At 47.4% G+C, this 24,141-nt stretch overlaps 7 protein-coding genes across 15 annotated transcripts; 5 read left to right on the top strand and 2 right to left on the bottom strand.

Annotated features, from left to right (window-relative positions):
• Positions 1 to 12: 12 nt before the first annotated feature.
• On the top strand, positions 13 to 2,432 carry LOC108033190 (T-complex protein 1 subunit zeta). Its single transcript, XM_017107432.3, has 2 exons — positions 13 to 290; positions 700 to 2,432. The coding sequence occupies exons 1-2, from the start codon at positions 154 to 156 to the stop codon at positions 2,162 to 2,164; spliced, it is 1,602 nt and encodes a 533-aa protein (XP_016962921.1). The 5' UTR covers positions 13 to 153; the 3' UTR covers positions 2,165 to 2,432.
• A 402-nt stretch (positions 2,433 to 2,834) lies between these two features.
• Positions 2,835 to 4,866, top strand: LOC108032998 (diphosphomevalonate decarboxylase). Its single transcript, XM_017107122.3, has 4 exons — positions 2,835 to 2,993; positions 3,053 to 3,123; positions 3,538 to 3,655; positions 3,717 to 4,866. Exons 1-4 carry the CDS (start codon positions 2,942 to 2,944, stop codon positions 4,658 to 4,660), a joined length of 1,185 nt encoding a protein of 394 aa, XP_016962611.1. The 5' UTR covers positions 2,835 to 2,941; the 3' UTR covers positions 4,661 to 4,866.
• Positions 4,867 to 5,333: 467 nt separating this feature from the next.
• On the bottom strand, positions 5,334 to 14,961 carry LOC108033125 (rho GTPase-activating protein Graf). 8 transcript variants are annotated; one of them, XM_017107345.3, is made up of 13 exons: positions 14,772 to 14,961; positions 12,304 to 12,724; positions 9,890 to 10,047; positions 9,564 to 9,737; positions 8,895 to 9,110; positions 8,755 to 8,826; positions 8,650 to 8,701; positions 8,035 to 8,348; positions 7,639 to 7,969; positions 7,475 to 7,580; positions 6,079 to 7,413; positions 5,939 to 6,018; positions 5,334 to 5,878 (listed from the first exon to the last, which is right to left on the bottom strand). In XM_017107345.3, exons 2-13 carry the CDS (start codon positions 12,479 to 12,481, stop codon positions 5,778 to 5,780), a joined length of 3,117 nt encoding a protein of 1,038 aa, XP_016962834.1. In that variant the 5' UTR covers positions 12,482 to 12,724; positions 14,772 to 14,961; the 3' UTR covers positions 5,334 to 5,777. The 8 variants fall into 8 exon arrangements, with proteins under 8 accessions (XP_016962834.1, XP_043948946.1, XP_016962833.1 ...); XM_044093011.2 differs by having other exon boundaries at positions 8,035 to 8,321; positions 12,304 to 12,736; XM_017107344.3 differs by having other exon boundaries at positions 12,304 to 12,736.
• LOC108033127 (uncharacterized) lies at positions 10,129 to 12,282 on the top strand. 2 transcript variants are annotated; one of them, XM_044093013.2, is made up of 3 exons: positions 10,129 to 10,310; positions 10,374 to 11,307; positions 11,376 to 11,504. In XM_044093013.2, exons 1-3 carry the CDS (start codon positions 10,255 to 10,257, stop codon positions 11,412 to 11,414), a joined length of 1,029 nt encoding a protein of 342 aa, XP_043948948.1. In that variant the 5' UTR covers positions 10,129 to 10,254; the 3' UTR covers positions 11,415 to 11,504. The 2 variants fall into 2 exon arrangements, with proteins under 2 accessions (XP_043948948.1, XP_050740725.1); XM_050884768.1 differs by having other exon boundaries at positions 10,142 to 10,310; positions 11,439 to 12,282.
• Positions 14,962 to 15,512: 551 nt separating the features above from the next.
• Positions 15,513 to 17,041, top strand: LOC108033000 (39S ribosomal protein L3, mitochondrial). The gene is made up of 4 exons (XM_017107124.3): positions 15,513 to 15,655; positions 15,714 to 15,819; positions 15,879 to 16,402; positions 16,547 to 17,041. The coding sequence occupies exons 1-4, from the start codon at positions 15,618 to 15,620 to the stop codon at positions 16,965 to 16,967; spliced, it is 1,089 nt and encodes a 362-aa protein (XP_016962613.1). The 5' UTR covers positions 15,513 to 15,617; the 3' UTR covers positions 16,968 to 17,041.
• A 358-nt stretch (positions 17,042 to 17,399) lies between these two features.
• On the top strand, positions 17,400 to 23,913 carry LOC108032975 (DNA-directed RNA polymerase III subunit RPC1). Its single transcript, XM_017107048.2, has 7 exons — positions 17,400 to 17,565; positions 17,620 to 19,478; positions 19,546 to 19,691; positions 21,541 to 21,958; positions 22,019 to 22,454; positions 22,516 to 23,551; positions 23,620 to 23,913. The coding sequence occupies exons 1-7, from the start codon at positions 17,522 to 17,524 to the stop codon at positions 23,824 to 23,826; spliced, it is 4,146 nt and encodes a 1,381-aa protein (XP_016962537.1). The 5' UTR covers positions 17,400 to 17,521; the 3' UTR covers positions 23,827 to 23,913.
• LOC108032986 (brachyurin) lies at positions 19,762 to 20,774 on the bottom strand. Its single transcript, XM_017107064.3, has 2 exons — positions 20,607 to 20,774; positions 19,762 to 20,531 (listed from the first exon to the last, which is right to left on the bottom strand). The coding sequence occupies exons 1-2, from the start codon at positions 20,700 to 20,702 to the stop codon at positions 19,803 to 19,805; spliced, it is 825 nt and encodes a 274-aa protein (XP_016962553.1). The 5' UTR covers positions 20,703 to 20,774; the 3' UTR covers positions 19,762 to 19,802.
• Positions 23,914 to 24,141: the final 228 nt, after the last annotated feature.

The raw sequence follows: 24,141 nt of genomic DNA on the forward strand, positions 1-24,141 counted from the left end.
TCTTCATTTCGGAGAGCTTAGTTGTTATTCGCCCTCTCTGGCAACTCTGTCATCTGATTTTCGGTTTCGGTTCCATCAGCGTGTTTCGTTTTGTGCCGACTTTTTGCTTAAACTCGCCTAATTAATAAACTATCCGACTAAGCACGAGACGTCATGGCTTCCATTAGCTTGCTGAACCCCAAGGCCGAGTTCGCCCGCGCCGCCCAGGCCCTGGCCATCAACATCAGCGCCGCCAAGGGACTGCAGGATGTGATGCGCACCAACTTGGGACCCAAGGGCACCGTGAAGATGTAAGTGGCTCAGCTCGGGCTCTATTGGCCCCCACCTTAGGTTTCCCCAGAAGTTTTAGTCAAAATTCTGGTTAACACGCACAAAAACATGCATTTTGGCCACAGCTGCGGCGACGGCCAGTGTGAGGTTAGGGCTGAACTAGCGGCATGCGTCATCGCCAGAGAGGGAGAGAGAATGTGGCAGGTTCAGGCCAAAAAGCTTAAGATTCAGGTGTTTCTGCATAATTAAGAGGGGAATCTTGAATGATAGCTGCCCTGCAAGACCCTAGTTTAGTGATAAATGCAGCCAAATTCGCAAATCTACTGCCGAGGGATTCAAAAAGCGAGATAGAAACAGGCGTGACTCGCGACTCACGCGCTGAGCGAGAGAAAACACAATGCATATGTACTAATTCCAGAAACTTCGCAGGTTGGTCTCCGGCGCCGGCGACATCAAGATCACCAAGGACGGCAACGTGCTGCTCCACGAGATGCAGATCCAGCATCCCACCGCCTCCATGATTGCCAGGGCCAGCACCGCCCAGGACGACTCCACCGGCGATGGCACCACCACCACGGTGATGCTCATCGGCGAGCTGCTGAAGCAGGCCGACATCTATCTGTCCGAGGGTCTGCACCCGCGCATCATGACCGAGGGCTTCGAGAAGGCCCGCGACAAGGCTCTGGAGGTGCTCGAGAAGGTCAAGGTGCCCGTGGAGATCAACAAGAAGAGTCTGGTGGAGGTGGCCAACACCAGCCTGAAGACCAAGGTGCACCCCTCCCTGGCCGATCTGCTCACCGATGTCTGTGTGGACGCCGTGCTGACCATTGCCAGTGCCGACAAGACCAAGCCCGTGGACCTGCACATGGTGGAGCTGATGGAGATGCAGCACAAGACCGACACCGATACGCAGCTGGTGCGTGGCCTGGTCCTGGACCACGGTGCCCGCCACCCCGACATGCCCAAGCGCCTGGAGAACGCCTACATCTTGACGGCCAACGTCTCGCTGGAGTACGAGAAGGCCGAGGTCAACTCCGGCTTCTTCTACAAGACCGCCGAGGAGCGTGAGGCCTTTGTGCGCGCCGAGCGTGACTTCATCGACCAGCGTGTGAAGAAGGTGATCGAGCTGAAGCGCTCCGTGTGCGACGGCACCGAGAAGAGCTTCGTTCTGATCAACCAGAAGGGCATCGACCCCATTTCCCTGGACGCCCTGGCCAAGGAGGGCATCCTGGCCCTGCGCCGCGCCAAGCGCCGTAACATGGAGCGTCTGGCGCTGGCCTGCGGCGGCACCGCCATGAACTCCTTCGACGACCTGCAGGAGGAGCACTTGGGCTACGCCGGCGTGGTCTACGAGCACGTGCTGGGCGAGAACAAGTACACCTTTGTGGAGGACTGCAAGAACCCGCTGTCGGTCACTATCCTGATCAAGGGTCCCAACAAGCACACCATCACCCAGATCAAGGACGCCATCAGGGACGGTCTGCGTGCCATCAACAACACCATTGCCGACAAGGCCCTGGTGCCCGGAGCCGGTGCATTCGAGGTGCGCGCCTACAACGAGCTGGTCGCCTTCAAGGACACCATCAAGGGCAAGTCCCGCCTGGCGGTGCAGGCGTTCGCCGACGCCCTGCTGGTCATCCCCAAGACGCTGGCCGTAAACAGCGGCTACGATGCCCAGGACACCATCGTCAAGCTGACTGTGGAGGATCGCCTGAGCCCCGAGCTGGTCGGCCTCGACCTGGCCTCCGGCGAGCCCATGAAGCCCGTCGATCTGGGCGTGTACGACAACTACATCGTGAAGAAGCAGATCCTCAACTCCTGCTCGATCATCGCCAGCAACCTGCTCCTTGTCGACGAGGTGATGCGTGCGGGCATGACAAGCCTCAAGGGCTAGGCCCTGCCACTTCACCCGACTCATTAAACCTTAACCAAGTTAATGCAACGCCTGCTCTTGAACCCGCGTCTCCCAAACACCACAACCAAAAGAAGCCCACAGAATGGGGAAATACACTCGGAATAGTTGCGGCTATTCACAAGTATTCACAAATATAAAATCATACACAGCTCTATACCTATCGCTAATGTATTTCTATTTTTATTACAACTAATGTTTACTCACTACGAACCATTGGTTTAAAAATAAAAACTAAAATTGAAACTTAGGGCGAAGTGCATTTAAAATAAAGGGTTGCTCAAAAAATTTGGGAAAGGTAATAAATAGGCTTTTTAATGTTTGTTAAAATTAGGATTTCATTTTTTTGTATTTTTTTTATATTTACCGAAAGGCAATATAATTTCTTAAATATTTTAAATTTTAAAAATAATTAAACTTAAAAATAAAACCCCTTTCTGTAATAAAGAAGAAACAAAATGTTTTTAACAGAAATGTTAGGATAGACTTTATTTAACATTTCTGTTAGGAACCAGTTTAGGTTTAACATTAGTGATGTGCAAATACAGCACAGAATACATCGATACATCAACAAAAATACCGAAAAAATATTTCCGGGTTTTCCCACCCTAATCAACAGTTGGTCGCTTCATCTTCCATACGTTTGCTTACGTTTGATTACGTTGCCTATGTTTACTTACGTTCGCTTTCGCTAAGAGAAGAATTACAAATTTAAACAGATTGGTTTCGGTTTCTGTGAAAAAACACGGTTTTCTAAACATGATTTCGGCAACTTGTGTGGCCCCCGTGAACATAGCCCTGATAAAGTATTGTGAGTGAATTATTCGGATTGCTACAAGCTGTGGAGCTGAGGAACCTTTGTTTTTGCAGGGGGAAAGCGGCACGAAGATCTGATACTGCCCGTCAATGATTCCATTAGCATGACTCTAAGCACGGACGAGGTAAATATTAGCAAATATATTAAAGATCCTGTGCTTATGCATTTTGCAACGAAGTATTCTGAAGGTCCCTAACACTATATGACATGCCATTAATAAGGCAAAGTGCCGAGCCGGTTCCCTCTTCCACGCGAGAGTAAACAACCTGAAAACTTTCTATTTGATGTTGGGGAATATCCCAGAGATTTTCACTTTTCTCCGAATTTTCTCTGTCTAAACTCTGTGTTTGAACATTAACACGCCTTTAAATTTAATTTTGAATTAGTTTTCGAAAGATATCCACAACATTTCCTGCGAATCCGGTGAATATTGAGTAGTGTTTTAATAATATTATACATTTTTCTATATAAATTGTACTAGAAAATGTATAGTCACACCCAGAATACAGATAGTAATATTTAAAACACGTTCCCAAAGCTGTGCGCCAAGACAACAGTAGCAGCCTCGGAATCCTTCGAGACCAATCGGATGTGGTTGAATGGGGAAGAGGTGCCCTTCGAAGGAAGTCCCCGTCTGCAGCGCTGCCTAAAAGAAGGTGAGTGCCCAAGTCCGTCTACCAAAATTCCTGCCACAATACTTACTATTCATATTTCCAGTCCACCGACTGGCTGTGGCGAGTGGCTCCCAGAAGGTGCCCCCGTCCTGGAAGATCCACATCGCGTCGGTTAACAACTTCCCCACCGCCGCTGGTCTGGCCTCCAGTGCCGCCGGCTACGCCTGCCTGGTGTACTCCCTGTCCCGGCTGTACGGCATCCCGCTGAGCGAGCAGCTGACCACTGTGGCGCGGCAGGGCAGTGGATCGGCATGCCGCAGCTTGTACGGCGGCTTCGTCCAGTGGCACCGCGGAGCCCGCGATGATGGCAGCGACTCGGTGGCCAAGCAAATAGCTCCCTCCAGCCACTGGCCCAACATGCACGTGCTCATCCTGGTGGTCAATGATGAGCGAAAGAAGACTGCCTCCACGAAGGGCATGCAGCTGGCTGTGAAGACCTCGGAGCTAATCAAGTACCGGGTGGACAAGGTGGTTCCCGAGAGGATCGCCCGACTGAGGGAGGCCATTGCCCAGCACGACTTCCAGACATTCGCCGAGATCACTATGAAGGACTCCAACCAGTTCCATGCCGTTGCCCTGGACACGTATCCACCGTGTGTGTACATGAACGACGTGTCCCACAGGATTGTGTCTTTTGTCCACGATTACAACGAGCTAATGGGAGGCTATCAGGCTGCCTACACCTTCGATGCTGGTCCAAATGCCTGTCTGTACGTTCTGGAGGAAAATGTTCCGCACCTCCTGGAAGCGATCCAAAAGGTGTTCCCAAGCGATTCATTTGATAGCGACACTTACCTCAGAGGTCTCCCTGTTCCGAAGGCTGACAGTAGTCATAAGATTGACCCTGCTCAAAGAAACAAGCTCGATTCGTTAGATATTAATGCCAAAAATGCCTTTAGATATATAATTCACACGAAAGTTGGCGAGGGTCCAAGGGAACTGAGCACTGATAATAGTTTGCTGATAAATGGACTTCCCTTGGAATAATAAAATGAGCCCATAAATCAACATTTTAAAATCCAACTGCAACTTTCCTTTTTTTACATGACATGAACTTGGTGCTTTGTTTTTTGCTAGAATGTCACACATCTTTTTACTTGCAAAAACTATTTATTTAATTTATTTCTATTTTTATAAGAACGTTGCTGAACAAATACTTTCCACGAACAAATAAAATGTTATAAAAACTGAAATCATTGAAAGTAATATGGAATGAGATGAGTGTTCAGGGCAAATAGGTGAGTAAAATCATGTAAAATATTTACAATGGAAAGAAACACAATACAAAATCCTGTCCATTCACAAAACCATACACAATAGAACAAAAGAAGTGCATTTATTATTCAAAATATGTTTATTATGCACATAGATAAAACTTTTTACAGAGAAAACAGAGCCATTTTAGAAACTATTCAGCACAAAAGAATGTAATTGTTCGGAGGGAATTACGACAGCGGGTTATTCAAACCTTGGCTCTCACCTGACTCGAAAAGCCAACGATATCCTAAAGAAAACACTTTGTTCTCTGTTGATTCGTATAAACAATCAAACAACGCTTTTCAACATTCTACGTTTTCTTTGCCTTGCTAAGAAAATATTTATTATTCTTTCATTTTTTTGTTTGTTTTTGATATGATATATGGCAGACTTCAGTTTAAAGTTTACATTTTAAAAGTGTTCGAAGCACTGCTATTTATTTTATACAATTGTATATGTAGTAGATATTAGATACGGTGTAATTCAGTTTTGCACAAATTACGCGAATTATGTATAAATAAGCAACAAATGAAGAGCGTAACAATTAGTAAATAAATCTTTGCAGTTGCACTGAGTTTATACTCCTTATTAAATAATTAAAAATAAGTACATTGTATGGTCATGGTATTATAAGGGTTATAACATATTTATAAGGTAAGATTGTGGTTTTTCCTGGTTTCCAGCATAAAATAAAATGCATTTCATGTAAACCCCAAGGGCGCATACTCGTTAATTAGTTATTTTTACACAACGATTATTTTCAGATTTCCTAACTTTCATATTAATTGTATCTACCGACGAATCGAATGCAAAAAAATACGGGAGAACTCTACATCGAGCTGATAATCTAATGGTGAGGCTTCAAGTGTTCCACATAGTTCTCCGGAATGAGTCCTGTCTTGCCATTCAGTGTGCCCTGCAGCCAGCCAGGTTCGTGGGAATATCGAACTGCAGCGAAAGAAACAAATATTAGAGTCAATTCAGTGGCACTCCTCAGCCTCAACTTGCCATTGGTGATTATTTGGTTGGGCTCAAAGGAAAGCTCCCCCTCGCTTTCGCCCATGCAGGCATAGAGTGTGCGCACGCGTCTGCAAGAAGATAACCCTTTAGTTGCCAATACTCTTTAGGGTCAGAGAAGCTATACTCACGCTGTGCCCGTTGACAAATCACGTTTTATTTGGTTGATGTCGCGATTACGATGCATTTTGCTGGGCGGATACTCGGAGCTTTCGTTGGCGGAGCCGCCACAGCTGAGACTGACCACCGAGGGCAAAGTGGTGGCCGCCACGACTTCATCGCACACGCTGGCCCCCAGATGCGGCGACAGCGATGAGTTCTGCGACGTTATCATGGCGTAGTCAGTGGAGTTCCGGGTGCCCAAGTGCTGCGCCACATTCCCGCTGTTGCTGTTCGCCGCAATGGAGCCACCGCCGCCGCCCAAGCCGTTGTTGGAGGAGAGCGAGTCGCACACGCTGTCGTTGGAGCTCGACGTCGATGTGGGCATCAGGGGGGAGTAGTGCTTGGACTGGCCGTAGGAGTGCAGGCCCCGCTGGACGGGCGGGTGCTGCTGCGGACCACTGGCACTGCCCAGGAATCGCTCCTTTCGCATTGCAGTACTTGGCGGGGAAACGTTGTTCAGGCTAATCCGATTGCTGGAGGCGGCGCCACCGGCCACACTCGAGGTGTTCGTATAGATGTGGTTGCTGGAGCCGGACTGGGTCACCGGAGTGGCCGTGGTCATTAGGTACTCGGGATGTCGAAAGTTGGTCGTGCTGCTCACGGGCATGGCATGGTGCGACTGTAACGTCACGCCGCCATTGTTGGCACTGATAATACCGTATTCGGGCGCCACATCGGTGTCCGTGCACGAGCTGGGCACATAGCGCCGGGTGCTGGCCTCGTTCTTCGATATGGTGTGCAGATTATTGATGCTCCCCACGGTGGGCGACAGGATGCCATTGAGCATGTGCATCGGCGGCGACAGGGATATGCACCCGGCCCCGCCCGAACTGTTCATCACGTTGGATCCCAGCGCATAGTTGTCGCCATTGGGGATATTCTGCAGGCTCGACGACATGGTGGGCTCTGTGCAATTGGTTTTGTTCACCACCCGGTAGATCTTCTGCTGGTTCAAGAACATGGGATTCGCCGCCGCAGTGCTGCTGCCACTAGTGCTACCCATGGCGCCTGTGGAGGCCGCCTTGCCTATTTGCGAGGCCCGCGGCATTCTGGTCGGCGGACTGCTGCGATTGGGGTACATGATGCTGGGTGCCTTTGCCGCCTCCGGCAGCTTGACATCCGCGCTGGGCTTGTTCTTGAAGATCCTCTCGTAGTTATCAATCAGAATGTTGATAACGATGTTGTTGAACTTGATGTCCAGTATGGCGGCCACCGACTCCTCGCGAGGGCGCAGCAAAGTGGGTCCGAACACCACTCCCAGATTGAACACGGACATTTTGTTCTTCTCGTACTTGCGTGAAACGCTGTGAATATGGAAATGTGTTAAACCATGCTTGGAGCATGTGCCTCAAAGCAAGTACTTACTCTGTCAAGTGGCAAATCACCATGTCCAGCATTTGAAAATTGGGCTGTGGCAGTTTGTAGACCAGCTTGTGCACCTCGTTCACGCGTTGATTCAGGGTTTCTTGCTCTGGAAAAGGAGGGGGTTTCAATACTTTAAGATAAGTGCTGATGGTAAGCAAACTTACTTGCTGCCTCGATGAAGTCGCTGTGGTACTGATAGGTCATCAATGGCTCGTTCAGATTCCGCAGATACATCTTCAGCGCACTGGCTATGGTGTTGCTCTCCATCAGATCCCGGTACTTGTCGTCTACAAAGACGTCGTCGGTCTCCTTCTGATTGAGACCCAGTGCCAGCAGCTTGCTGATTTTGGTGCCCACGCCACTCTTTCGGTAGATCCCCTCGTCCTCGAGACCGCGGATCTCTAATACTTGAATGCAGCGGCGGATGAACATGAACCCGGCCTCGTCCAGATGGTAAGCCTCGCTGACTTTGATTTTACCGGGGGCCAGGTAGGTCTTTCGTGGGGAAATTAAAAGAAAATATTAGATACTAACGATTCTACAATGCCTTGATGACTCACCGGCTCCGTGCCATCCATCGCGCTGATCCAATAGCGATGGTCCTTTTCGCTTAAGGCCTGAAACGTGTAGACGACTCCCGGCTTCTCCTTGAAGGTCAGGTCGAAGCAGAACCGCTTCTCGAACTCGGAGGCCCTCCGCTGGCAGGAGAAGAGCGTAAGCTTCTCGTCGTCCCGCGCCTCGGGCCTTGTGAAATTGTGGTTCATCTGATTGAACTGCAGCATGGTGAACTCCCGCTTCTGCTTCTTGAATGTACAATAGTATTTTGTCCACGTGGCTTTGAATGGCTCTAAAAGGGAGATTTTCAGAATGGAACCTATAATTCGTTCGCAATGGAGAATTAGTGAAAGGCAGTGAATTTTGTTATTATTACATTACAAGCTTTTTGATAAAAAAGGTTTCGGCTACGGAAACTACGTGAATTTTGTTCAACACAAGAAGAATAATATATTAATGATATATCATTATCGAATGGCTATCAATTGTTATCGGTTTGGCAGGCCGTATAATCGAAACGATAGCTGTAATAATAAATGAAAAATCCCTGCAAGCAAGACAGTCCTCAACCAGAAAACAAAATAGTCTTATAAATGAGAGTGAAGATGAAGAACACGTACTTTTCTCCATTAAGAATAGGTAGCCCCGTTTGGTGAAAATTTCCTCGGGCTTCTGCGGATAGCATGTGTTATAAAATGACATAATGGTAGATTTTAATCACTCACTGTGCGCTTCTCCATGTACTTTGTTTTCAATTCAGTAACCTTTTCGCGTGCCTCCTCGAAGTTCTCCCGGGTCTTAGGGAAAAGAAGGAGAAAACGTTAGTGAAAACCTTAGGATGAGTAGCTTTCAGCCGAGCACCCACCTTCTGCACCTTGTGCCTCAGGTCCTGCAGGTAGTCGCGATGATCCTCATCCTGGTCGTGGGCCGTGTGATAGAAGACCAGCCAGCCGGAGATAAACGCGAGTAATATCTCGACGAATTCGAATTTGATGCGTTCCTGCACCTCCTGAATGCGCAGCACGTAGCTCAGCGACTCCTGGATGTACTCGCGCTCGTGCATGCCCAAGCTAGCATCAGCCTACAAGAGAAGTCCACGCTCAAGGTGTTAATAGGGCACCATACACACCTTAAAAACATATCTTAAGCCTAAACTACATGTACGGGAACCCAGTGTCTGCCCACGCAGTGCGAGAAATGATGCAACCATATCCACGCGAGAATCCATTGTATCGGATTGCTCGCCGAAGATGTAGCAATAAATGTCTAAAGAATCGGATTCTTTCTACACTATGGACTGCAGAACGATCTAAAGAACTTTCGTGCGGCAACAAATGGCATTGTGTGTATCGAAGCGTAGTGGTTTCTTGTGAAGTTTTCAAAAAGCAGTTTACCTGACCCACACTCCCGGTTCATTTCTACACATTCCTAAGAAATTGCACTCGCAATTCGTGTGTTGCATTGTCGTATACAGAATATCTTCATTTAAACATTTACTTTTGGGCTGGGAGACCCTCAAATTTCGATCACTTACCTCCTGAATGGTGTTTTCGGGCTTTTTAGTTGACATATTCAGAAAACGCTCCTGCGACTGGCAGAATTTCTCCGTTTTCTTATCGAATTTCTTTTTGTTCTCTTTGACGCCACCAATTTGCTTTTTTCGAAAATCCTCCAGTGACTCAATGATATGCTTATCAGCAAGCGTTAGCTGGGTAATAGATTGTGCAGATGAAAAGAAACGGTTTCGGAATGCGGTACGCAGTGGCGGATCCCAGCGAAGTGTACTCCTCTGGGGGAGGTCGTCGCCTCCAGAACGCGAGTTCTGATCCCGATCCGCCACTTTCTCCACGCTCGACTTACCATTTTCTCGCGCTCGTCTTCGATATTGCCAATGATAGCACCAAAGCGTTTCAGGCTTTCGCAAATGACATTCTCATCGTCGGTCTGAGCCGTGCCTATGCACTCAAAGTTAAAGTCGGTAAGTAAAATGGCCAATTGTTTCATTCTAGTGGACAGCACTGCAAAATATCAATTCAAATTTTATATAAAATCAAAAGCGAACACATAATATAATATAATAGTAGTTTTTGATCCATTTTAGTTGTTATAAATGCGAATCGAGTTTTTAGTCTCAAAAGCAGGCAGCTGCGCTCTATACTTCTCACCTAGTATTCCTATCGCAAGCGACAGTAACATCGACTCTGTTCAACACGAAAACTTAAAGGATGAACAAAACGCGCCCCTATTTGCCCAAGGGCTCGACCGACTCGCAGCCCAACGCGTAAGATAGATAAAATACATCTTTTGGTGTTTAAAACTATTCAATTCTAACTTTTCATGGAAGAGGGTACAAAGTGGAGAAGTTGTTGGCTCAGTTTGCACAAGAAACCGAAATGATGGAAGGCGAGAATCAACCTCCCGAAAATGAACCATCTGGAAATGAATCCCAAGAATATGATGCTGTGGAGAATGAATCTATTGGAAACGAAAATCGATGGAGTGAACCGCCATGGAATAAATATCCTTGGAAAAAATCAGCAAGGAATGAACATCCTTGGAATGAATTTCCTGGGAATGAACCAGTCGAGGATGAATCTCCTGAAAATGAACCTCTTGAGAATGATTTCGGTGGGAATGAGAATACACCTTTTGGGAATGAACCTCTTAGGCATGGACGTGGCCGCGAATATATACCTTTTAAAGATGACGAAGCGCTCTTCACACTATCCCATTTAACAAAGCCTATAGATATTTTGCTGGAGTACATTCAGACAAACGAATTTGCGGATATCATCATCACTATTGACGATCATTCGTTCGTGTGCCATTCGGTAATACTATGCATTTACTCGCAGCTCTTGCTTACGAAGATCTTAGAGCTCCCCATAGGAGAGGATCAAATTGTGTTCGACGATGTGGAGTTGACTCCAAAGGGTTTCAGCGACACATACGCATGGATGATTTCGTCGGATGGCACACCGAATGTTGATAACCTACTGGAAATGCTGAGGACTGCGTATTTTCTGAAAATAACCGAGCTGCTCGAGATTTGCTGGAAAATTCTGGACAAGCACTTGTACGATGAGTTCTCAGCGTTCAACGTGCTGTACGAACTGCGAGGGGCCACTGAACTAGAGGAATTATTCGAATCGATGGCAGGACGTGTTTCCAGATCAACCATGGCAGTTCTAGCCAGCCGGGAGTTCATGTGCCTTGCTGAGGTGCAAGTGTGCTGCCTTCTGAAGTCCAGTGGTCTGTCGGTCAACTCGGAAATAGAGGTAGGCCGTCCTTGAGTAACATGAGTAATCTATACTGAAACATGATTTGTTACCTTTATATTGTACAGAAATTGGACATATCATACATATTCTGTATTGCCTTTTAATGACAGTATATTTTTCCTGGACAGCTCTTATATGGCGCCCTATCGTGGCTTCTATACGGCTGGCCAGCACGCCGTTCTAGCACTAACAGGATCTTGAAAAACATTCGCTATGGCTACATCTCGCCCACGATGCTGAGCAAATTAAAAACCCTGGAGCAAAACGAAATAGGTCCCTTTAGTGAGATTCTACAGGAGTTCAGTCAGTCGCCCGACTTCATGCCCCTCGTCCGGGATGGACTGTTCAACAGCAGTCTGGTCATAACCGCTTACAACGATCCCAGTTGCATCGAGGACAATGAGGAGTTCAAGCAGGCCAAGGTGATGGATCCTCGCAGCTGGATCAGCGATCGCGCGTGCCACTACCATCGCCCCGTGACCACGATGTGTCCGAACATGCGCTACATAGCCTACAAAGACTTCAGTGACTACCTGCAAACCCTGCGTGAGGGACGCCCTGATTTTGACAAGGACATAAAGTACCCCGATGATATGAACTATGCCCAACGGAACACCGAGTGGCAGATGCAGCGGGAAATCAACAAGATATCGCTCTACAGCCGGGTAGTATCCTTCGACAAGGATAAGTACATCAAACAGGTGCGAGACGACTACTGTCGCGACCAACACGGCAGTCTGGGAATACAAGATTCAGGCCAGGTCGAGGAAACCAGTGAGTTGGACTACCTTCCCCGGGGAACATATGACTACTATCAAACGGAAGACCATTCAAGTCCGTTGGACGAAAGTAGTGAGTTGGAAGGCCTTCCTCGAAGGAATTCTTTCATCGTTTAAATTGAAATCTCTACTCTCACATGTCTCGTACTTCCTTGCTACAAATAAACCATCCTGTGTATATTGTTTAGGTGAATATTGGCACTCGATTACTCACTTTTCGCCGCACTCATAAGATCTTTGACCTCTTTGATGATTCGTTTGATTTGATGACTAGTGTGGTCCAGTTCCTTTTCATGTCGATTTAGGTTTTCGCGAAAGTCCGGACTGTCGACGATGCACTCCTCAAACTCCAGTGGCTCCAAGCCGCGGCGTATGTTCTTGCCGCCGCCCATTGTGCTCGCTTCTGGCTCCAATAATATTGAGGACGTTCTGCCTCGGGTTCCTTAGGTTATTTCAGGCTCGCTTTGTGTTCGCACGGCGTGGAGTTCCTCCTCAGTTGCCAATATAATGCGTATATTTGCCAGGTGCTCAAACTTTGGTGTTTGACACATTTACGGGAAGAAATACTCCTTTTGAATATGGGCTTTTAGCGTAAATACTGCTTCTCAGTGGGTGGAAGATTCATATTGGAATTCCTGTGGATAAAACTAATGTGATATTAATTTGGGGTCAACTTTTTTGGGGCTAAGGGTTTATTATATCCTACAGGCTGCAATTCTATGACAATTGCTGATTTAATAGTAGTACTATCCGTCGTTTTAGTATGTTTTAAGGGTTTTTAGTAAAAATATTTTACAAAAATATCTTTAGGGTGGCTTCTTAGAGGCGATCAAAAGTTCTATTTAGTAAACTGGGTACTTTATTTTCCCAGCACTCTCTCTTCTTTTGGTATACAAAAAAATTAATAAAAAATTCTATGGGCTTGGGGTCACCAAAACAATAGCCAATGATTAATAGCTGTCAATTAACCATTTATGATTTATTGACGTCATAGGTCACTTCATTTTTGGACACTTGGGGCGTGATTACCGCGAGATAGGGAGGAATTTGATTTAAGGGCGGATCCCATGTAATCTACTCTTTACCAGCGAATAAACAAAAGATCAACAAATTCTGCGAAAAGCTCAGATTATATAAAGAGATTAAGGAAGACCGATGCGCTCAGATATCAGTGGCTAGTCACCGACTAACTTCCAGCGAGTGCGGACGCCTGTTTCCTCCTTATCGCCAGGGTACCGAAAAAGAACCCACACTCTGGCAAACTCCTTATCTGCTGCGAACACAGCAGCGTCTACCGAAAACAAGTCTAAATACACTTGCGAACACCTTCCTATCACAATCTAACTAGCCACCCAAGCTGATAAGTCCCCCAGCATTACATAAATACGAGAACCGACTTTGCGAATTGAGATAATTTCCAATCGGCATGCGAAAAGGCCCCCTTCTCGTGGAGAATGATTTTGAAAATAGACAGGGCTTGGAATTCTTCGTTCTTAGCCGATCTTAAGATAGGCATGACCAGAGAGGTTTAAATCCAGGCTGATAATTGAGATGAGATTGTATTCTTCCCCTCAAGGTGAACACACCATGGGTGGAATAGACGCACTCTTAATGATAGTGCTCTCAAAAACAGCCACCAGCATCCGGCTCGAAGGACCACAGGGCCATTAGGTGCCTGATACTTTTTAACCCTCACTTACTTTAACCCTTAGCTATACAGCTTGCTAACTGAAAACAAGTGGTCTTACCCTAACATTAATGGAAACAAATAAGTATGGTAAAGGGTGCACTACTGCCCAAGCACAACTGTGGCTCTGCCCGAAGTTTCAACCCTCAGTTATTCTCCAAACTCCAAGTTACGCTGGTCCTAAGACACTCGACCACTCCGGTTCCGCCCTTCGATCCATCTTATCGCCCCATAGTTATACCAGCTTGGAGCTGTCGATGTGCACAGTCCACGTACGTACATGCGTATGTGCACCGCCTGTCTTTTGTTTTGTTGCCAAGTATGTTGCGCACACTTCTTATTTAAAAATAACTCTAGTTTATGTTTGCCCTATGATAAATAACGCAATTGCACACTTCGCAACACTGGCGACGAGGAGTCACGGGGCGGGGGATGGCGGTGCGGGGAGGCTGTACCGAGAGGCGTGTTTTTTTTGCATAAGCTTGTTAAATTTCGATGTACATATGTAAACATTCGACTTGGAACAGGTTGCGAGGCCACTGCCACTAGACTCGGATTTCGGATGTCGGATGGCGGACAGCGGATTCACCCCTGGGATGCAGACCCACTGCAGCAGCAAATCCTTTGTTTATTCCGCACGCTTGTAGTGGTTCGGGGCGACAGCAACAATAAAAAACTAAATAATATACCTATGCATGCACACACGCAGATACACACCAGCACCAGCACACATGTGCGTGTGGGGGATCAGAAGTGAGCAAGAGAAATCCTTATAGCGACCCGTTCAGCGGATCCTCAGCCCCGCAAGCACTCGCAGCGCGACTATGACCATAGCCCATCGGAATTCACTTGTACAAAACAAAAATAAATGCTCTTAGTTACGAAAGGCGAGCGTCCCGTCGGTCGTCGGTAGTTTTTCGCGTACCGCAACCGCGCACACACATTGGCGTTCGTACAGTGTACCGTGTACCGTGTACCGTGTTAAAATTACTCACAGAGTAAACATTAGTGTATGAGTAATTTCCCAATGTCTAATGTTTCCCTGCTCGATCAGCGCCAATGGCCCGCGTCGCGCTCTCGTGTCGGTGAACGTAAGCGGATGTTGTTCAGCCTCAGTATCGGTTGCACATTTCATTCCATTGTATTCTAAATGCACCACAATATATATATTACTTGACTGTTAAATCTCCGATTAGAAAAAAAAATTAATGTAGGTCTGATAAAAATACACAAGTTATCTCAGCGTGCTGTTAGGCATTTAAAATGTGCTGTTAGGCGCGGCTAATGCCGCGCTTCCACCGGCCCGCGTCCAGCATCTGCCCGGGCGATGGTCCATGGGCCAACACCCACCTGTTACTATTTTAAATGTACCAAACCCCTTACATTCTAATCACTTCACATCACTCTCAAATTGCAACCTTTCTATTGGGGTGACCTTTGGAGTTGTCATGGAGTGCTAGGACATGGTAGATAACTATTTTTATGTGGCGAAACTGGAGTGCTTTGCTACATAAAATTAGATAAAGTGAGAAAGAAAGTACTGTCGCTATGCAAATATTATTCAACAAACGCAGACGGTAAGCATGAAAAAGTAATGATGTTTTCATTATTAAGAGGCGATTTGGTAATTAATTTTACAAGAAAAGAGATAAAAAAGGTTTGAGTCAGAAATTCACATCCTTAAAAATCCCAATCATTCCGCTGGGAAGCGTCAGTGGGAATAACGCATAAGGCCATCGATAGTGCCAGCGCTAGCCCAACCATCGATACCTTCGATTGACAGGTATGTGTTAGTCCGCACCGGCTCGTTTTTATGAAATATTAAAATATATTATATAAGGATGATGCGGAGTGTTATCAATCAGTTACTGGGTCTGAGGTGGGTACAATGACCATTGCCTCACAGGACATTGCTTCATTTGTCTTTCCCCATTCAGGCTTAGTGGCAACTGTGGTGTTACGCTCACCCAGGTGCGTGATAAGGGCCACCTGAGCAGACCGCGACTTCGGAATCCCCAATGGTTTTTGCGCAAGGAAACCACAGTATGTGTTCTATTAGTATTTACCCATAAACAAAGAATTACAACAAATCAATACAACAGAAATACGATGACCTGATGACATCAGAGAACAAGCAGTTCGTCAACGAACTGGGCAATGAGGGCTTTGGCGTTCCTGCCGTCAAGAAGGAGAACCTGGTCAACACCAAGGAGGCGCCTGCGAATGAGGCGGTGTGGAACCCCAGTATACGGAGGTGCGGCGTTATTGCGCGGAAGATCGGTCAGTACCCGCTGTGGCTCAAGAATGGCGAGCGGATTCGCACCACGCTGCTGCAGGTCGCGGACAACCATGTCATCAAGTACATTCCTCCGGAGGAGTATTTACCCGCCCAAGTTCCCAATGTCAAGAATTTGCACAAGCGCGGCTGCATTCTCGTTGGCTCCGAGAGCACAAATCCAGCGCTGCTGACCAAAGAATACTCCGGACTGTTCCGGGATTCGGGTGTTGTGCCCAAGAAGAACCTGGCACGATTCATCGTTTCCCCAGAGGCTCAGCTTCAGCCAGGCACTCCCCTGAATGTAAACCACTTCGGCATCGGCGACTTTGTCGATGTTCGCGGCAAAACGTGAGTATATTTTATAAATTTTTTTTTAAAATAGGTAAACTACTTGTGCTCAAGACCACACGCACCTTGTTTAGGGACAATTTGGTCACTTTTTTGAGTCTGTGCAAACTAATTTGATTTTATAACCGATTGCTTTTCTTACAGAGTTGACCATGGTTTCCAAGGCGTGGTTAAGCGCCACGGATTCAAGGGCATGCCAGCATCGCACGGTGTCACCAAGACGCATCGGCGAGCTGGTAACATTGGCGGAGGAGGCGAGAAGGGACGCGTCTGGCCCGGCACCAAGATGCCCGGTCACATGGGCAATCGGTGGCGCGTCATCAAGGGCCTTCGTGTGTGGCGGATAAACACAAAATACAACGTTATGTGGGTGCAAGGCAGCTCAGTGCCCGGCCCCACTGGCGGCCTGGTCTACATATACGATACAATCTTGCCGCTGCGAAAGAACAAGGAAGCCCCGCCGTTCCCAACGTTTTATGGAGAGACACAGCAAGGGGCTGATGACATTTGGTATGAAAAGGTGCACAGCTTCAAAAACGAGTCTATAACATATGAAAACGAATAACTTTTGTACCTAAGGTATTGTAGGAATCTAATTTGTTGTTTTGAAAATAAAAGAATTAATTTTATATACAAGGAGTCTTTAAAGTAGACCTTTTGCCATTAAAACGGAATCCTGTAAGTTATTGATAGATCAGCTGGCAGGTGCTTATCGATAAAATACTTTTCAGCTGGGACCGATGGCTAGTCAGCCGTCTTAGTCTTATTATTTTCTATAAATAAGGTACTACAATGTATTTGATTGATTAAATATTTTAGGATAAAGAAGTATGAGATGTGCGCAATACAATAAAATTAAATTTAATTAGGATTAAATACACATTTTTTGGTAAAAATATATAAATTTAAAAGTCGCCCTACCATGTAACAGCGTTCCAGTCCATTCGTTCCCATTTGGCGGCACATCACGTTGATAACAAGGCAATCGATAAGTTATCGGCACGTCTCAGGTGTTCATTCGCGGTCTGGTTATTAAAAAAAATCGTACCGGGTTATGTTATTTATTTACTTGTAAACAATATATAAATACATTAAAGTTCACTTTGCCGAACTGCAGCCATGCCCAAGGAGCAGTTTCGCGCCTCTGCGCTTAACAAAAAGATGTAAGTTGCGGCCTCGATAAATGTAAATTCAAAAAGTAACCAATTGGCGATCAGCTCACATGTGCAGTTCGGAATCAGCGGCGCAGATGAAATCCAGCAGGAGGCCCTGGTGCGGATCATCTCGAAGAATCTGTACCAGGCCCAGCGGCAGCCGGTGCCCTATGGAGTCCTGGATCGCCGCATGGGCATCAGCACGAAGGACGCCATGTGCGAGACCTGTGGCCAGGGGCTGAACGAGTGCATCGGCCACTTTGGCTACTTGGACCTGGCGCTGCCCGTCTTCCACATCGGTCACTTTCGCTCCACCATCAACATTCTGCAGATGATCTGCAAGGCATGCGCCCATGTGATGCTCAAGCCGGAGGAGAGGCAATTGTACGAGAAGAAGCTGCACAACCCGAACTTTTCGTACCTAGGCAAGAAGGCGCTGCATGTGCAGATGCTGGCCAAGGCCAAGAAGGTGACCAAATGCCCACACTGCGGCTCCCCGAATGGTGGCGTCAAGAAGGGACCGGGCCTGCTTAAAATCCTCCACGATCCCTACAAGGGCCGCAAGGTGGACTCACTGTTCACCAGCAACATGAACGAGATGCTGCGCTCCACGGAATCGAATCGTGACCTCAACACAGCGCTGGGCAACTACAGCTCCGCGGAGGAACTGACCCCACTCATGGTGCTCGATCTGTTCGAACAGATCCCGCAGAGCGATGTCGCCCTGCTGGGCATGTGCTCTCACGACGCCCACCCAAAGCACCTGATTGTGACGCGAGTCTTTGTGCCACCCGCCTGCATTCGGCCCTCGGTGCTGTCCGAAGTGAAGGCTGGCACCACGGAGGATGACCTGACCATGAAGCAAAGTGAAATCCTGCTCATCAATGATGTAATTCAGCGCCACATGGCCACCGGCGGCAAGATCGAGCTCATTCACGAGGACTGGGACTTTCTGCAGCTCCATGTGGCTCTGTATTTCCACAGCGAGATCAGTGGCATTCCCATTAATATGGCACCAAAGAAGACGACGCGCGGCATTGTGCAGCGCCTGAAGGGAAAACAGGGCCGCTTTCGCTGCAATCTGTCGGGCAAGAGAGTGGACTTCAGCGGACGTACCGTGATTTCGCCAGATCCCAACCTAATGATCAACCAGGTTGGTGTCCCTGTGCGTGTGGCCAAGATTCTCACGTACCCGGAGCGCGTGAATCCAGCCAACATGCGCCACATGCGGGAACTGGTGCGCAATGGACCAAGTATGCACCCGGGCGCCAATTATGTGCAGCAGCGAGGATCTAGCTTTAAGAAGTACCTTGCCTATGGCAACCGCGAGAAGGTGGCCCAGGAGCTGAAGTGCGGCGACATCGTCGAACGTCACCTGCGCGACGAGGATATCGTTCTGTTCAACCGCCAGCCCTCGCTCCACAAGATGTCCATTATGTGCCACCGCGCCAAGGTGCAGCCACAAAGGACCTTCCGCTTCAATGAGTGTGCTTGCACGCCTTACAACGCCGACTTCGACGGCGATGAAATGAATCTGCACTTGCCGCAAACGGAGGAGGCTAGGGCGGAAGCTCTTATACTGATGGGCAACCAATCGAACTTGGTAACTCCCAAGAACGGTGAGATTCTAATTGCCGCCACGCAGGATTTCATAACCGGGGGCTATTTGCTAACGCAAAAGGAGGTCTTCCTAACGAAAGAAGAGGCCATGCAGTTGGCTGCCTGCTTCCTGGCCAACGAGGACTCCACGATGCACATAAAGCTGCCACCACCTGCCCTGCTCAAGCCGCGACGACTGTGGACGGGCAAGCAAATGTTTAGCTTGCTAATGCGACCCAACGACGACTCGCCAGTGCGCCTCAACATGGTCAACAAGGGGCGCAACTATACGCGCAACATGGATCTGTGCAGCAACGACTCCTGTAAGCAGGGCTAGCTGACTTATTATGACTGGAAGTTAGGGTTAATTTTGTTTACTCCTACTTCCAGGGATCCACATACGCAACTCAGAGCTGATGTGCGGCGTTATGGACAAGGCTACCATGGGCTCGGGCACAAAACAGTGCATATTCTACTTGCTGCTCAGAGACTTTGGAGAACTGCATGCCACCAAGGCCATGTGGAGATTGGCAAGGGTTCGTATAAGTTACTTAGTACTAGAACAATTTCACTTTAGGAGTAGCAGATATAATTACCATGGTAACATTTATGTGCCATATTACTTTTTATTAAACTCAGTTCAGACTTTATACCACACCCTCTGTGTTCTGGGCAATGAAGCTCAGGAAGGAGGTGAGACGCACATAGCCAGAGGGATAGCTGGCGGTGCACTGATCCTCAGCGACGAACGAATTAATGCCGATCTGTTGCCACACTCCGGTGGTGTCGTTGTATATGATCAGAGGGCCGCCGGAGTCGCCGCTGCAGATGGACATGTTGCTGCCGCCCAAGCCAATGGCACACATGGTCGAGTCCAGCACCACGTTCGACCCAAAGATGGGCACGCATCCCTGGTTATCGATGATCTCCACTTGGGCGTACAGCAGAGCCTGCGAGTAGTCCAGATACTCGTCGTCCATGAGACCAAATCCTGCTATTACCGCCGTAGTGCCCACGAAGTTCTCCGACCTCTGGGACTCCGTGACCAACTGAATGGGCTGAATGTTGGTTGAGAATGTCAGTGCCTCCGGGAGTTTTATCAACGAGACATCGTTGTTCAAGTTCTCATTGTAGTTCGGATGCACAATAATGTTCGTGGACGTCATGCTCTGGGCGTTCTCATTGTTCAGCTCCACGCTGCCAAACATCAGAAAGACAGAAGCCTGGCCAACCGTGCAGTGTGCCGCGGTCAGCACACAGGTGGCGGAAATGATGGATCCTCCGCAGAGCAGGTCGTCCCATTCGTCCCGCTTCAGAATCACCTGCCAGGGAAACTGACCAAGCTTTGCCCTGGTGCCCGATATGATGCGTCCTTGCTGTCGAAATTGAACTACGAAAGTGTATCATTTCCTAGACACTGGCTTTGAGCTCCTGCCGCGGTCACTACTCACTATGGCAGCTGCTTCAGAGGATTGGGCTAGCAGCCCGAGAACCGCAAGCCCAGCTAAGAGAGTTAGCGCGATGGACTTTTCGTATTTCGCCGCCATGTCTTCCTGCCTGGTGCTCTGTCGGAAGTTAACTTAATTAATTTCACACGTCTCAGCTCCTTGACTCACTAGCCAGCTATCTTTTATCGCTGTATTTTGCACGAAATTTTTTAACATTGTGACTTTCTGATAAGATTAACTGCTAACTTAACTTACTAAATTCGACGTAGGTCTTGCTCTTACATTATGGAGCGGTATCTCGCTAATGCCATTGTTGTTAAAGCGGGCCTTTAATTACTTCTGCGAACACGAACTGTTTGTGATTGTTTTCTGGGAACATGAATTGCAATATGTGACTATATTGCTCCTAAATTAGCAGCAAACGTCAAGAAGGTTTGACGTTCCTTTGGTGGTTAAGAGTTATTTATACCCCTTCGAAGGGTATGCTTATTCCAGGCCATCTAGGGTATATACCATTCTCAATCTGAAGGGTAAATATTAATTAATTTTTAGCATAGCTGCGAGGGTATATAGACTTCGACAAAAGCTATTTGTTTGACAGCGACAGATATTGATTACACAAAGATTGAAGATAAAAAGCACGAGTATTTATTTGTATTTTTTTAATTGCCAACTTAAGATAAAAATATATAAGTAAACTTATTAAACTTTTTGAGCACAGGCTTAAAGTTATAACATAACATTCTGGGTTAACTTATTTATTGATTTACAGCTTTAGGATTGAACTATAGAGGGATCGACTGCTTTCAAATGCAGGGTGTGACCAGACTGACAGATAGCAGCCAGGTGGCAACACCGAATATGCTTTCAAAACGATCAAATGTAAAGCTAACCTTAAAATTTTCTTTACTAATCTCAAAAATAATCTTCTTTCCAGATTGCCTCGTACTTTTTGCAGAACCGCGGCTTCTCATTTGGCATCAGCGACGTCACTCCCAGCAAAAAGCTTCTGCAACACAAGGAACTGCTCTTGGAACATGGTTATACGAAATGCAACGAGTATATTGAAATGCTTAAGGCGGGCACTCTGCAGTGTCAGCCTGGTTGCACCCCGGAGGAGACGCTGGAGTCTGTGATGCTGCGCGAACTCTCGGCCATTCGAGAGCAGGCGGCGAAGACATGCTTTGCGGAGCTCCACCCCACGAACAGCGCGCTGATAATGGCTCTGAGTGGCTCAAAGGGCTCGAATATTAACATTTCCCAGATGATTGCTTGCGTGGGACAGCAGGCCATAAGCGGCAAACGAGTGCCCAATGGCTTCGAGAACCGAGCTCTACCTCATTTCGAAAGGCACTGTGAGTATAGACGTGGTCTGCTCTTTTCAAGATTGTGACTAATTTAAATTTCCACTTCAGCTGCCATTCCTGCGGCCCGAGGTTTTGTGCAGAACAGTTTCTACTCGGGCCTAACGCCCACGGAGTTCTTCTTCCACACCATGGCTGGGCGAGAGGGTTTGGTGGACACAGCCGTCAAGACAGCCGAGACTGGCTATCTGCAGCGTCGTCTGGTGAAGTGCCTTGAGGATCTGGTGGTCCACTACGATGGCACCGTGCGTAATGCCGTCAACGAAATGGTGGACACCATCTATGGTGGCGATGGCCTCGATCCTGTGTCAATGGAGACGCGCAACAAACCAGTTGACCTGGTCCATCAATACGACAATCTGCGTGCCCAGCATCCGCAAGGCAGTGATCGCCCGCTTTTGGCAGCCGAAATCCCAGAGGCCTTGGAGACCCTTTTAAAGACTCCTGAGTTTATGGAATCCCGTGAGGATTTCAAAGCAGATGTCAGGTATGCCTGCTGTAGTTATCTCCTAAAGTGTATATCTTATCTGTTTTGTTTTATATTTCAGAAATCACATTACCACTGTGTCCAAACGCATTGAGAAATTGCAGAAACGGTATGAAAAGTATATAGAGCTTTGCCATCAGATTGAATGCGTGACCGCCGAACAGTTGCTGAAATTCGTGCGCCGGATCAACGATCGATATAATCGAGCTGTTACGGAGCCGGGCACGGCAGTGGGGGCCATTGCTGCGCAGAGTATTGGAGAGCCGGGCACCCAGATGACGCTCAAGACGTTCCATTTTGCTGGCGTTGCCTCCATGAACATTACCCAGGGTGTACCGCGTATTGTTGAGATTATTAATGCGACGAAAACAATATCGACACCGATCATTACTGCTGAGTTGGATAACTGCCATAGCATGGAGTTCGCCAGGCAGGTGAAGGCGCGCATTGAGAAAACCACGTTGGCAGAGCTGTCTTCCTACGTCGAAGTCGTATGTGGACCGTATAGCTGCTACCTGGCCATCGGAATCGATATGGCGCGGATTAAACTGCTGGGCCTTCACATAAACCTGGACACCATTGTGTTTAGCATACTGAAGTCGCGCATGCGCGTGAAGCCCACTCAAGTGGAGGCTGTGGCAAAGCTCTCGCAGATTGTGGTTCGCGTGGAAGCCACTCGCACTGCTACCATAAACGCAGAGCTGGCTCGCCTGGCTCTCAGCCTGCAGAATGTGGTTGTGGCGGGCCTGCCCAATATCAATCGGGCTGTCATTGCAGTGGACGATGCGCGACAGCCTCCGACCTACAAGTTGTGCATCGAGGGCTACGGACTGCGCGATGTCATCGCCACCTACGGCGTGGTGGGCAAACGCACCCGCAGCAATAATATCTGTGAAATATACCAGACGCTGGGTATAGAAGCGGCGCGAACTATTATTATGAGCGAAATCACGGAGGTCATGGAGGGGCACGGCATGAGTGTCGATTGGCGCCACATCATGCTGCTGGCCAGCCAGATGACGGCGCGGGGCGAAGTACTGGGCATCACGCGGCACGGCCTGGCCAAAATGCGCGAGAGTGTCTTCAATTTGGCATCGGTAATGAAAGATATACATAATCTTTTAGGTCAGCTTATGTTAATATGACTTATTTTTATCAATTTCAGTTCGAAAAGACGGCAGACCACTTGTTCGACGCAGCGTACTACGGGCAGACGGACGCCATTAATGGGGTTTCAGAACGTATAATCCTAGGCATGCCGGCGGGCATTGGTACGGGTATCTTTAAGTTGTTACAGCATCATGAGGACAAGCAGGTTCCGGCAATTGAACCTACCATATGCAGTTCCTTGAATCTAGTGCCGAGCACATAGCAAGCGGACCTTCGCGCATAGCATTGATATAGATATTGAGCTGACTTGAAATATATAATAGAATAATAAATTGATTTTTAAATAAAATTTTAATTTTTAAATGCTGCTTAAATATTATAAGAGAGTTAGTCTTTTTTATTTACTGTTAGAGAAATATGAGATTTGAAATTTATTTTAGAATAATAATTTGATTTTAAAATAAAAAGGTTATTTTATATGCTGTTTAAGTCTTTGTTTTATGTATGGATCCGGAAGAGAAAAATCACATATTTTATATTTTTATTTTATTTTAAAATGAAAAAAATATTTTAAGCA

Source organism: Drosophila biarmipes, chromosome X, assembly GCF_025231255.1.
Source record: "Drosophila biarmipes strain raj3 chromosome X, RU_DBia_V1.1, whole genome shotgun sequence".
Taxonomy (NCBI): domain Eukaryota; kingdom Metazoa; phylum Arthropoda; class Insecta; order Diptera; family Drosophilidae; genus Drosophila; species Drosophila biarmipes.